At 27.7% G+C, this 13,837-nt stretch overlaps 1 protein-coding gene across 1 annotated transcript; it reads left to right on the top strand.

Annotated features, from left to right (window-relative positions):
* Positions 1-1,495: 1,495 nt before the first annotated feature.
* Positions 1,496-13,577, top strand: LOC102605764 (beta-galactosidase 16-like). Its single transcript, XM_006351143.2, has 19 exons — positions 1,496-1,700; positions 7,998-8,093; positions 8,194-8,306; positions 8,685-8,751; positions 9,542-9,634; positions 9,709-9,852; positions 10,057-10,151; positions 10,471-10,579; positions 10,679-10,763; positions 10,925-11,043; positions 11,129-11,299; positions 11,392-11,573; positions 11,725-11,816; positions 11,907-12,016; positions 12,113-12,220; positions 12,409-12,513; positions 12,598-12,743; positions 12,926-13,247; positions 13,338-13,577. Exons 1-19 carry the CDS (start codon positions 1,527-1,529, stop codon positions 13,446-13,448), a joined length of 2,442 nt encoding a protein of 813 aa, XP_006351205.1. The 5' UTR covers positions 1,496-1,526; the 3' UTR covers positions 13,449-13,577.
* Positions 13,578-13,837: the final 260 nt, after the last annotated feature.

Here is a 13,837-nt window from a genome sequence, read left to right as displayed (position 1 = left end):
TAAGTTTAATAAGTATTAGTTACATGACTAAATATTAAAGGAAATTAAATTAGGTTATGTATTTTAATTGTCTAAACCAATGTAAAACTAAAGAACAAATATTCAATATTATTGTCATTCTTAGTGTTGAATTGATTTTCTTTTTGCATTAGTATTAATTTGATTTTGATTTAAGCTTTATTATAATTAGTTAATTACCAACATCTGTGGACTATAATCTTTATTGGCCCATTCATAATTCTAAGTTTCAAACTTGAAATAATATATTAAAAGATAAAAACTATGAAAAAGTATAAGAAATATTTAAAAATTATATCAAAGTAAATATTTTTATGTATAAAATAAAATTTTAAAATTATATATATAATGTCGAGTTGATTTGGTCTCGGGTTGGTTTTTTTTAGTTAAAACCAAACCAACCCAAATATAGTCGGATTTTTTTTTTCAAAACCAAACCACTAGTCGAGTTTTTTTTCGGGTTGACTCAATTTGTGGTTTGGTTCGATTTTTGGTTCAGTTTTGTACCCGTACTCCCAACTAACAAGAGTAACAAAACAAAATTTCTCCAACAAAGTCATGATCGCCGCTATTATAGTTTTTTTTTTCTTGTTATTTTCTTTTGTTCGATTTCTAGAAAATTTGTATGCCTTTCCAACCTAATTATTAGAATCACAAAAAACAAAAGAAAGAAAAAGAGATATTTATATTATATAATTTTTTTCCCATACAATGGAAAACTTTACAGATTTCTTTAACAAAATTAACTTGTACGAAATATAGATGGAGCAAATTAAAAATGAAATTATCTAAATTTTCTTAGGTCACAAGTTTTGAAATTTATAAAAAAAAAAAAAAAAAACTTGATCATTAAAAATCGAGAAAATAGTCAACTACGGCAAGTAACGGGGGATTCATAAGCCGGAATTTTTTTTTAATGAATATCATAAGTTTTTCAAAATATTTTCAATATATAAATTTGAGATTAAAGAACATTAAAAGTATAGACAACTTAATATAAATTAGAAAAAGTAATTTTAGAGGGAAAAGCTTTTATTATTCAATATAAAAGCAAAATATGAGTGTATGTCTCCTAATTGTCATTTTCCTCTTTTACGTGATACAGTTCAAATTTCGAAATTCAAACAGTTTAAGTTTGATAGTAAATTTAAACATGAAATATTTAAGTTTTTAAAAATAATTCTTTTATGTTTTAGTACTGTAACACAATAGTTTACAAATCAAAAGATTTAAAAGATATATAAAAAAATCATGATCACGATAAACTTATTTGAATATCAAAATTCCAAAAATAATTTTAAAAAATTACATATAAACCTAACAAACATATGATGTCATGAGTTTAGGTCACAAAAGTAATTTCCTTTTATAAGACTGAAAATACACGTAAACTTCCTCCTATATAAACTTTGCCTTATCAAAAAAAATTAAATCTCTCATTACTCTTTGCTAAATAAATTATAATTTTTTTGTTTCTTTGGATTCAAGAGAAATAATTATTAAGGAAAATGAAAATACAGTTGATGTGGCGGAACACGGCGGTATTAATGGTGGTGATGATGATGGTGATGGTGGTGGTGGTCGCGGAAAACGTTACGTATGATGGAAGGTCGTTGATAATAGATGGCCAAAGGAAAATGTTATTTTCTGGTTCTATTCATTATCCAAGAAGCACTCCTGATGTATGTATTTTCTCTCTATCTTTTACTTGCTATACGCTATGAATTTCGTCGTTAAATTACTTTTTATTTATTAAAATATTTTGATAATTCATCGCTAAAATGAATAATGAGTTTTGTTTTTAGCTATATAGAAGTAGTATTCGTTATTTAAGACTTTATATTTACACAGAAATGAATTCAGAACTTTTATTCGATTCAAAATTGAGTACTTTTTCAACTAAAATTAGTGAATTCTGCCAAACACGAAATTAGTACTAGGGTGGATCTGTTCCTTCGAATAATTTCTGTTTATATGAGATCTTTATCAATTTTGTTTAATATGTTTATAGTAATATAGGTAATTTACCATATAAAAAATTACATGTAATATACTCCCTCTAATCCGTATTAATTGAACCCACCATTTAAGAAAAAAATTAAGGACATAAATTAAAACAAATCCCAACAATTTTTTTGAACTTAAAATAATTTACTTATTTTGAACTATGAAAAAAAAAATCAGTAATTCAGTTAATATGAAACAAAAACGGTAATTAGTTATCTAATTTAATTGACTCTTAATGACAGAAACTGTAACTCTCATCTACTGCATTTAAGTTTGTTGAAATTATACTTAGTGTAGTACTCCGTTTGTCTTACAATAATTGTCCACTATTGACTTGACACAATCTTTAAGAAATAATAAATAATATGGGTAATATTACTATATTATTCTTTGATTTTATTAAATTTAATGTTTTGAAAAATATGTTAGATGATAAATAATATTTAATAGCAAGGATAAAATAGACGACACAAAAGTTAAATTATCTCTTGATTTTTTAAAAATTGGATAAGTATTGTTGGATAACTATTTTTTATAATGGATAACTATTATTGGACTGAGTCAATTAATATAATTGACTCGGTCGCTTATTTGGTATTTTGTGTATCAACATTTAATTAAAAATAATAATTATTAGAAATATTATAATAAACAATTTATTGCTTTTCTAAATTATTGAATATATTTGAATAAGTATATTTTGGTTACATCGTTGGAAGAATTCATTTGTAAATGTAACAAACAAACAAAATTAACTAATAGTAGTTTTTTTAAAGAGACTTGATAATAAGGAATTTATATTTGGTTCTGCCGTTTGATATTCAAAGTCTCTGGTGATAATTACAAAGAAAAAATAAAGATTCTACTAGTTATCTTATTTAACATCAAAATAATTTCTTGTTTTTCTGAATTATCCCTCTGTTCATTTTTAATTGTCGTGATTTTCAAAAGTCCATTTGAGTAATTTTCAAAGTTAAATTAGATTACATTAATTCGATATTTAAAAAATTTAGATATTCAAAAACTATTCGAAAAGTATTATAAATTTCAATTTTTTTGCATATCAATATGATGAAAAAATACATCGTAAAATGTTTGTTAAAATTATTACTCCCTCCGTCCCTTTTTAGTTGTCCACTTTAGAAAATGACACACAGATTAAGGCAACAATGATTAGCACAGTGAAGTTACAATTTTACCCTTATGACAACTTTTCACTTCAAAAATTACAACCACTTATTTGAATTCAAGTGAAATAAATTGGAGGGAAACAACATACACTTTTACAATTTTCAAGAAGTGTAAATAAGGGTATAATAGGAAAAAAATTGTTGTCATTTCTTGATTTGTCAAAATGGACAACTAAATAGGGACAACCAAAAAAGGAAATATGGACAAGTAAATAGGGACGGAGGGAGTATCGTTTGACTCTAAAAAAGGAAACTATGATAATTAAAAGTGGACGAAGATAGTATTGAATATATTTGAACAAGTATCTTAAAGTTACATTGTTGGAACTTGGAAGAGTCCATTTGTAAATGTAACAAACAAACAAAATAATTTAATAGTTTTTTGAAAGAGTCTCAAATAATTAAGGAATTTATATCTAATATATTGCCGTTTGATATTCAAAGTCTCTAATGATAATTACAAGGAAAACAACAAAGATATCTTATATTTAACATCTAAAAATTTGAGTTTTTTTTTTTAAAGTTTCTAATCAATCACAAAACACACAAACTTTCATCACCATATTTTTCCAATTTCTTCATTTTTCATTATTGTAGAATTACAAAATAAATATCCTCATCATTTTTAAATTTTGTGTGATATTGTTTAATTGAGTATAAAATTTAAAAGTACCATTATTTTAATGCAAACAACTTTAAAAACTAATTATATAACAGGTGAACTACCTCAGTCCCAATATGTGTAAAATATATGTAGGTAATTTCTTTTATTTGTTTAGGGTGACTTAATAATGAAGCTAGTAAAGTGTTTAGTTTAGGTCTCAAAATATTGAGGCGTCAACAAATTAAAAAGTTCCAAATTCATTTAAAAAGATATTATCTACCTTTCATAAAATGTATTTTAGAACTTTAATCTATCTTTTACAAAATGTATTTTAGAACTTTAAATTAAATTATTCAAATCTCTATATCAATTAATAAAGTTTTTATAATATCACCCGACAAATAACATCTCATTAATAATAATTGATCCTCAACATTAAAAATAACATGTAAAAAAAATAAAAATTGCAAACTATTTTCTTGTTAAGACAACTGTGTGTATAAATATACTTAATACTTTTTATTAAAATTTTAATTTTATCAGGTTATTAAGGCCTTATTTGGTCTCATTTATTTGCACAATGAGATAATTCCACCTAATCACATTAAGTACATTTGTTTTTTTTAAAAAAGAAATATATGTTAGATTAGTGAAAAAACTTAACACCGTTGAGACTTTAAAATTCATATTTTTATTTTTTCTCTCTCTCAAACTCGTATCGTCTTTTTCTTTCTGAAAGCAACTAGTATCTATTAATTATTCAACCCAATATTTTATATTTTTTTTCTTAAATCAGCAAATTATTAAATCTCGTTGAGATATTTTCGAAGTCAATTCTCCATCTTTTTTCTATATTTTTAATACCTATTTTCAGTTATGAAACTAAAATTTAGAGACACCAACAAGATATCATAACTCAAGTCAAACAAAAAGAATATTTTTAATACCTATTTTCAGTTATGAAACTAAAATTTAGAGACACCAACAAGATATCATAACTCAAGTCAAACAAAAAGAATATTTTTAATACCTATTTTCAGTTATGAAACTAAAATTTAGAGACACCAACAAGATATCATAACTCAAGTCAAACAAAAAGAATATTTTTAATACCTATTTTCAGTTATGAAACTAAAATTTAGAGACACCAACAAGATATCATAACTCAAGTCAAACAAAAAGAATATTTTTAATACCTATTTTCAGTTATGAAACTAAAATTTAGAGACACCAACAAGATATCATAACTCAAGTCAAACAAAAAGAATATTTTTAATACCTATTTTCAGTTATGAAACTAAAATTTAGAGACACCAACAAGATATCATAACTCAAGTCAAACAAAAAGAATATTTTTAATACCTATTTTCAGTTATGAAACTAAAATTTAGAGACACCAACAAGATATCATAACTCAAGTCAAACAAAAAGAATATTTTTAATACCTATTTTCAGTTATGAAACTAAAATTTAGAGACACCAACAAGATATCATAACTCAAGTCAAACAAAAAGAATATTTTTAATACCTATTTTCAGTTATGAAACTAAAATTTAGAGACACCAACAAGATATCATAACTCAAGTCAAACAAAAAGAAAATAAAGCATTAAGATTTTTGTAGAAAAAAGATAAAGAGAGAAAAGTTTGGTGGTAGATATTCTAGCATCAAGAGTTATCTTTGAGTTACAAAATTATAGAAACGGAGAATTCAATTTGCGGTTTGAATTAGTTCCTTTATGGACTTAAACAAACGTTTCGAAATGGGTTTGTCGAATTTGGTTTTCTTCAATTTCAAGCAGTTTCTTTTTACTAGATTTTAAATGGTTTGAGTTATAATTTAAATATGCTTTGAGTTATCTTTGAAACAATACTAGAAATAAGAGAAGAGTCTATTGAAATTTTGTACCTTTCATTCGGATGAATCTAGTTATAAAAGAACGGTAAATTTTTTTACGTTTTATTCTGAATCTGTAGTTATAAAATTTATCTTCTTTTGAAGAAAAAGATATTAATTATTTTTTTATTTTGAATTGTATATTTATGATGTTTAAAAACAAACAAATTATATTTGTTCAAATATTAAAACAAACCATCTTATCATTTAGTGTTCAGATCTAGAAATAACATCTTAATCATCGAACTTAATTTTACCAAGAAACCTTCACCACATACAACAAATTCGATAAATTCACATACTTTATATCATATTAATTCAACAAAAATGTCCGCAATTTATTCTAAACAACATATTCATTATAGAAAATAAATATGTGAATGCAAAAAGTTAAAATTGAGATCATTCCTTGATTCTCCCAATTAACAAGAATAACAAAACAAAAATTTTCCAACAAGATTTTCATTTCGTCATGATCACCGCTATTATAGTTACTTTTTTTTTTCTTTTGTTTGATTGCTTAGAAAACTTGTATGTCTTTCCAACTTAATTATAAGAACTAGAAAAAAATTTATTTATGTTGTATATTTTTTATTAAATAATAATTAATTTTATATATATATATATATATATATAATAATAATAAATAATTTTATATATTTCATAGTGCAAAGAGTTAAAACTACTCCCATATTTTGATTCCTCCCAACTAACAATGGTAACAAAATAATATTTCTCCAACAAGATTTTCATGTAGTCATGGTCACCGCTATTATAGTTACTTTTTTTTTTCTTTTGTTTGGTTGATAGAAAAATTATATGTTTTAAAAAAATAATTATAACAACTATAAAAAAGAAGAAGATATTTATATAATTTAATCGTTCGTTATTATAATAATTATTTTTTAATATATATATAATTAACATATAAATTTTTATATATTTAATTAGCAATTATAATTATTTTGACCGATTGATCAAATATTTTAAAACCTTTAATTTAGTCCGTATCTAACTTGTTTGAATCATTTTTGGATTATTTTTCTTATTAAGTGATGCAATATTGAAAGCGAACTTATTAAAAATATACACTTGACATAAAAGAACAGACATTTTAACAAAATATTTTGCTAGAGATATTTTCTTTTTTTATGTTTAGTTATTGAATGATTATTTCTTTAACCACCTATAATCATTTCTCTCAAGTCTCAAGTTTATAATAATTAAAATGAATCACATTTATCTTACCCTATTTTCGAACTTTGACCGAAATTATTGTAACAATTTCAAACTTTGGGCAGACCTATAACCCCTACACCATTTAATAGTGTATTTTAAAGATATATAGGTGCTCACGTGGACATCATAAATATTGCATCATTATAAATAGTAATTTGTCTAGCTCGACACTTATATATCTTTAAAATACACTATTAAATAGTGCAGGGGCTAATAGGTCCTACCCAAAGTTTGGAATTATTACAGCAATTTCGGTCAAAATTCGAATATATTTCAGATCTTTTTGGCACTTCATATTTGAAGTTGTGGTTAATACTTTGAAGTTATTTGATGAATATTTTAAATTCGTAAAAAACGAAATCTTTATGTCTTGCAAGCATATATATAATATTGTTTAGAATCATTGTATACTCAATGTATAAATAGTTGGATGAAATAATTGACTATGCAGGTATAAACAAAAAAAATTAAGTAGGTACTTAGGTGTAATATTTATATTAAACTTCAACTATCATTATTTTTAGAGAGAAGTATCAAAAACACTTCTAAACTTGGCGCAAATTATTAGTTTCATCCTCAAACTATTGACAGCCTTAAAAACACCCCTTTACTTGACTAATTGAAGCTAAATCCACCCCCAGATCGTGCAACATAAGTGAAATACACCCCTAAATTCTCGTCAAGTTTAGGGGTGTTTTCAACACTTCTCTCAATTTTTATTAAGAACTCCATGCTCCTACAAGAGTTTGAGACCACTTGTTATGTCATGTTGCATATTGAGAGTATATTGGGGGTGTATCTAAGTTTAGTTATCAAGTACACGTGTGTTTTTTAGGCTGTCAATAATTTAGAGATGAACTAATAATTTCCGCCAAGTTTAAGGATATTTTTTATAGTTCTCTCTTATTTTTAATTTCACATTGTTTGCCTATCATTTTCAATTTTTGTGACATTCCATAAAGACAAAATATCATATGTAACAAGACGTGTAATGTGATAACTAACTTTTTCTTTTCGAATTTGTTTTTTCTTATTTATTAAAGATGTGGCCATCTTTAATATCGAAAGCTAAACAAGGTGGAATAGATGTGATTGAGACTTATGTATTTTGGAACCTTCATGAACCCCAACCTGGACAGGTATTGGATGAAATGTTGTTATCAATTATTTTTTTCGAATTATACGTTTACGCTAAATACTTTGTGCACTGAATTATTATTATTTTCATGTGATGTCAAGTATGATTTTAGTGGAAGACGTGACATAGTAGCATTTATAAAGCAAATTCAAGCACAAGGTCTCTATGCTTGTCTTCGTATTGGACCCTATATTGAGGCTGAATGGACTTATGGGTAATTAAAAAAATAAAACACTACAAGTATTAATTATTTTTTGGAAAAGGATTCGAAATATATTTGAACATTAGGGAGGACCTATTACTCCTGCACTATTTAATATTAGTGTATTTTAGAGATATATAGGTGGCCACGTGGACATAAAAAATATTGCATAATTATAAATAGTAACTTGTATATATATTTAAAATACACTATTAAATAGTGCGGGTAATAGGTCCTGCCCAAAGTTTGAGATTGTTACAACAATTTCGGTCAAAGTCCGGATATATTTCAGACTTTTTTTCCATTTTTGTTTTAATCCAAAAAAACAATTCAGTATTATATTTTGATATATTTTCTTTGTATTTGGCTAATTTTTTGTTGAATTTTTAGGGGCTTCCCATTTTGGTTACATGATGTCCCTGGCATTGTTTATCGATCTGATAACGAACCATTTAAGGTACTTAAATACGTAATAATACCTTTATCTTTGAATTTTTTTGTTGGGTAATGTCAATATCCTGTCTATAGCAAAGCCTATGAGGGGTTGCGTATCCCGGATCGGAGACATGATCAAACATGATGTTTGCTTGGATTTAGCTAAGCAATAAAGTTGCGTCTTTGCTATGAGTTATAACTTTTGGCACGATGATAAGTGTTTGATCTTAACAAGTGGTATCAAAGCTAAGGTTGTGGGTTCTTGTTGCAAGAGCAATATTCTGCATGAAGCAGGAGTTGGGAGGGGGATTGTTAGTTTGGTGGATTTAGTTAAGAAATAAAGTTTTGACGTGATGGTAAGCTCTTGATCTTAATAGTATTACTGTTAAATTTGCGATTCGACCACTTTTTTTTTTTATATTTATTTTTGGAAAAAATGACAAATATATCCCTGAACTATCATAAATGGTATGCAGATACCCTCTGTCATACTTTTGGGGTATTGGTGCCCCTGCCGTCCAAAAACTAGAGCATATATACCCTTTATACTAACGGACATACACGTGTCATAGTCTTATCCACCGACCCGACATTTATTAAATATCAGATCGACGAATAAGATTGTGCCACGTGTCCCTATTTAATATATGCACTAGTTTTTGGACGGCATGGGCACTAATATCCCAAAAGTATGACGGAGGGTATCTGCATATTATTTATGATAGTTCGGGATATATTTATCCATTTTCCCTTTATTTTTTGGTTTGAATTGGTAGGAAAATTAACTTTTTTCTCTCTTTTTTTTGCGACAGTTTTACATGCAAAACTTCACAACAAAGATAGTGAACTTGATGAAGTCAGAAGGGTTATATGCGTCACAAGGAGGTCCAATTATACTCTCACAGGTTAAATAACATGTTAATTACTTGTCACGTCTTGCTTCACGAAAGCTAATTTGAATAATCTTTAACTTATACAGATAGAAAACGAATATCAAAATAAAGAGAAATCATTTGGAGAAAAAGGACCCCCTTATGTTCTTTGGGCAGCAAAAATGGCAGTGGAACTTGAGACTGGTGTACCTTGGATCATGTGTAAACAAGATGATGCTCCTGATCCTATTGTATGTTTCATTTTGTCTTCTTATTTTTTATCGTAATAGGTAAACTGTTTTATTTTTTAAGATCCTAGTCTCACGTAACGTTTTAGTGACCTCATAAGGTAAAATAGTTACATGATCGATATCTCAGTGTATGGAAATTAAACTAGTTATTTATTCATGATGTCAAGTGTATGCACCACTAATTTAAAATATGTTTGTGTGTAGATTAACACATGCAATGGAAGGGCTTGTGGAGAAACATTTAAAGGGCCTAATTCACCAAATAAGCCTTCAATTTGGACAGAAAATTGGACTAGCTTGTAAGAATTTTCAAACTCTACAAAATTTAACCACTCCAAGTCAAAATTACATAAGTATTTTATCGAGTTGAGGTGTTTAACTTACTTTTTTGGGTGAGAAAAGTGGTTTTGAATAGTAGTAGAACTTGAAAAAAGCTAAAAACAATTCACTTTTGAAGCCTTGGTCAAGCACGAATTCTTAATCCAATATTGTAAAAACTAATTTTCAAATTAATTAGTCAGACACAAACGACTACTCTCCAAAAGGATTTTTTCAAAATAAGCGGATTTCAAAAGTTTTTCAAAATTGCTGAAGTATTTTTTTAAAATTTTTTTGTAGCTATCAAGTGTATGGGGAAAATGCAAAATACAGATCAGCAGAAGAAATGGCCTATCAGGTTGCTCTATTTATTGCTAGGAAGAATGGGACCTACATAAACTATTACATGGTAAATTTTCATGATAAAATATTTTGATCGTATTAATTTTATATTACTTGTTAGTCAATATTAACTTATTCGAGATTGAGGCGTTATTTTCGTGAGCAGTATCATGGTGGCACAAATTTTGGTAGAAGTGCTGCTGAATTTATGATTACAGGTTATTATGATCAGGCCCCACTTGACGAGTATGGTAAGCTATCCTAAAACTAATCAAATTTAAGTTACATACACCAGGACTCTTCACGCTAGGTGAATTTTACCTTGTGATAGCAGATTACTTACCATTTATATTGAATCACGTATTACTAATATTATGTGAATTGTCTGTGCATAAACTCATTTGTTATGCAGGTCTAATCAGTCAACCAAAATGGGGTCATTTTAAGGAATTACATGCAGCAGTAAAGTTATGCTCTGAGAACATACTTTCTACTTTTCCCACAATGCATTCTTTAGGTCCACTGCAGGAGGTAATACATTACACAAGCCCTGTTATGAGTTGGTCGGGTTTACTGTTTACTTTTTTTCTAACCGTATACATAAATTATACATTAGGCTTATGTATACGGCGAAGATTCAGGAACTAAATGCTCAGCATTGCTGGTGAACACAGATCATAGTAATAGAAATGTAACAGTACAATTCCGGAATTTGACATATCAATTACCTCCAAAATCTATAAGCATATTGCATGACTGCAAAACTGTAGTCTTCAATACAGCTAAGGTAGATTCATTTTGAAAATCAACTTTCACGTATAAACTTTATCTACTAAAACAGTAAAGTAACAGAACGGTTTTCATGTGTGATATTATTAGGTGAGTACACAATTCAACACGAGAACTCCGACTACAGTATTCAAGTTTGATAGAGCTGAGAAATGGGAACAATTCCATGAGATAATTCCGCGATTTGATGCAACAACACTTAGATCACAAACATTGTTGGAGCAAACAAATACTACAAAAGATGTCTCTGATTATCTTTGGTACACTACTAGGTAATCAAAATTCAAATAACTATAGTATATATGTTAGTTAACTTGCTTCAATATGATTGATTTTTCGTATCAAATTAACGAAAATCTCTTCAATATATTAGAACTGTCAATAAATTCTTCTAATTTAAGCCAAAATTGATGTGATATATAGTTTGGAGCAGGAATCAGAGGAGCAGCAAGTTAAACTTAGTGTGAAGTCATTAGGACATGTTTTACATGCTTTTGTCAATGGACATCTTGTGGGTGAGCACTTTTCGATAATAAATATTAATTTCACTGGGTATGTTGTTGTTATGGTTATCGACTTGTTAATTGTCATGTTTTTTTTTGCAGGTTATGGTCATGGACAATTTAGAAAAACATCATTTTTAGTAGAAAGCACGATTTCTCTAAATAAAGGGAAAAACGAAATCTCATTTCTTAGTGCAACAATTGGTTTACCGGTTGGTACTTTAATCTTTAATTTTATTTTTCTCAAGAAAATATTCACCAAGCAAAAAATAGATAACAAATTTACTCTTCTTTTACTATATATGCAGAATTCAGGGGCATTTCTTGAGCGTAGGTCACTAGGTGTACATTCAGTTATGATTCAAAATGACAATCGAGGCCTCAAAAACTTCACTGATTTTTCATGGGGTTATCAGGTAATAACCACGCTGAATTTAACTTATATACACTGACTTATAGTGTAAATATAAATAAGCATCCATGACTTGTGACTTAAAACAGAGAATCTCTGATTTTAACTTTCAAGTGAATCCTAATCAGTAACTAATTTCTTAACCTATATTGAGAGAGTTAAGATTTTATTTTAATTACATGATGTTTTAAGGTTGGATTGTTGGGGGAAAAGTTACAAATTTACTCGTCAGAACGTACAAAGAGTGTTAATTGGAGCAAATTAGGCTCTTCTAAACTACAACTTACATGGTACAAGGTAAGTAAATGTACATATACATATAATTATGTATTTCTATAAACTTTATATTTGTTGTTTTAACTCGACATTGAAATTATTCAGTCCATTTTCGATGCACCAAAAGGCGATGATCCTGTTACCCTAAATCTTGGATCCATGGGGAAAGGTGAAGCTTGGGTTAATGGCCAAAGTATTGGAAGATTTTGGCTCTCCTTTCACACACCTCAAGGCGTTCCTTCACAAACTTGGTATGTACTAATATATATACACGTCATCAGTACAATTTAACTGGTTATAACAGGTTATCAATCTATTGTTACTATGTAACACCTACTATGTACAATATTATACATATTAATTATTAGTACATCGAACTTAAAACTCAATTAAAGAAGTGTCAATAATGTTCCAAATGTGTATGTATTTATAGGTACAATGTTCCAAGGTCATTTCTCAAACCTAAAGACAATGTATTGGTGTTATTTGAGGAGGAAATAGGCAATCCTCTTGGCATCACCATTGACACAATTTCAATCACCAAAGTATGCGGGCATGTCACAAATTCGAATCCACCACCACTAAACTCTTGGAGAAAACATGGTAGAATTAGACCTAAAGTGCAACTTAGTTGTCCTCCAAGAAGAAAAATTTCCAAGATTTTGTTTGCAAGCTTTGGAAATCCAATTGGTGATTGTGATGATTATGATATTGGACTATGTCACTCCTCTAACTCTAAAGCCATTGTGGAAAAGGTACATTATATTCTTTACCCGTTTTTAAGGGTTATAAAATTAGCTCATGAAAATATGACTGGTTAACTCATTTTAATTTGAATTGCGTAGGCTTGTTTAGGGAAGAGCAAATGTACCATTGCTCATTCAAGTAAGAAGTTTGGTGGTGATCCATGTCCTGGAATTTCTAAGTCTTTGTTGGTTGATGTTCAATGTAAATGAAACCATCATGATATATATGCTTTGTTCATTAACATGGAATATTTAAAAAAATTAATTAAAGTAAGGTATAGAGTACATTCATTGTTATGTATGTGTACATTTTATATAATTACAAGTTGAATTTGTTCTCTAGAAGAAAATGTCAAATTTGGAGAATGACTTTTGAAATTGATTCATTTTATTTCAATATGTTATTATATTAAGTAATTAACTAGCTATTTTGAAGTGTTGTATAATGTTTTTAGTACAGAATATAAAAATTCAAGTAAGATTTACTCTCTTGGAGCTTTGAATAACTACTTTTATGTGATAAAAGTTAGTATAAAAAGTTATTTTTATTTGATAAAATTTAAAGTTTAATGACTTTATGTGACAAAAATAAAATTATG

The sequence above is a fragment of the Solanum tuberosum genome, unplaced genomic scaffold (assembly GCF_000226075.1).
Source record: "Solanum tuberosum cultivar DM 1-3 516 R44 unplaced genomic scaffold, SolTub_3.0 scf00133, whole genome shotgun sequence".
Lineage (NCBI taxonomy): Eukaryota > Viridiplantae > Streptophyta > Magnoliopsida > Solanales > Solanaceae > Solanum > Solanum tuberosum.
Note: the sequence above shows the minus strand (reverse complement) of the source record. Positions and strands in the feature narration are given on the sequence as shown.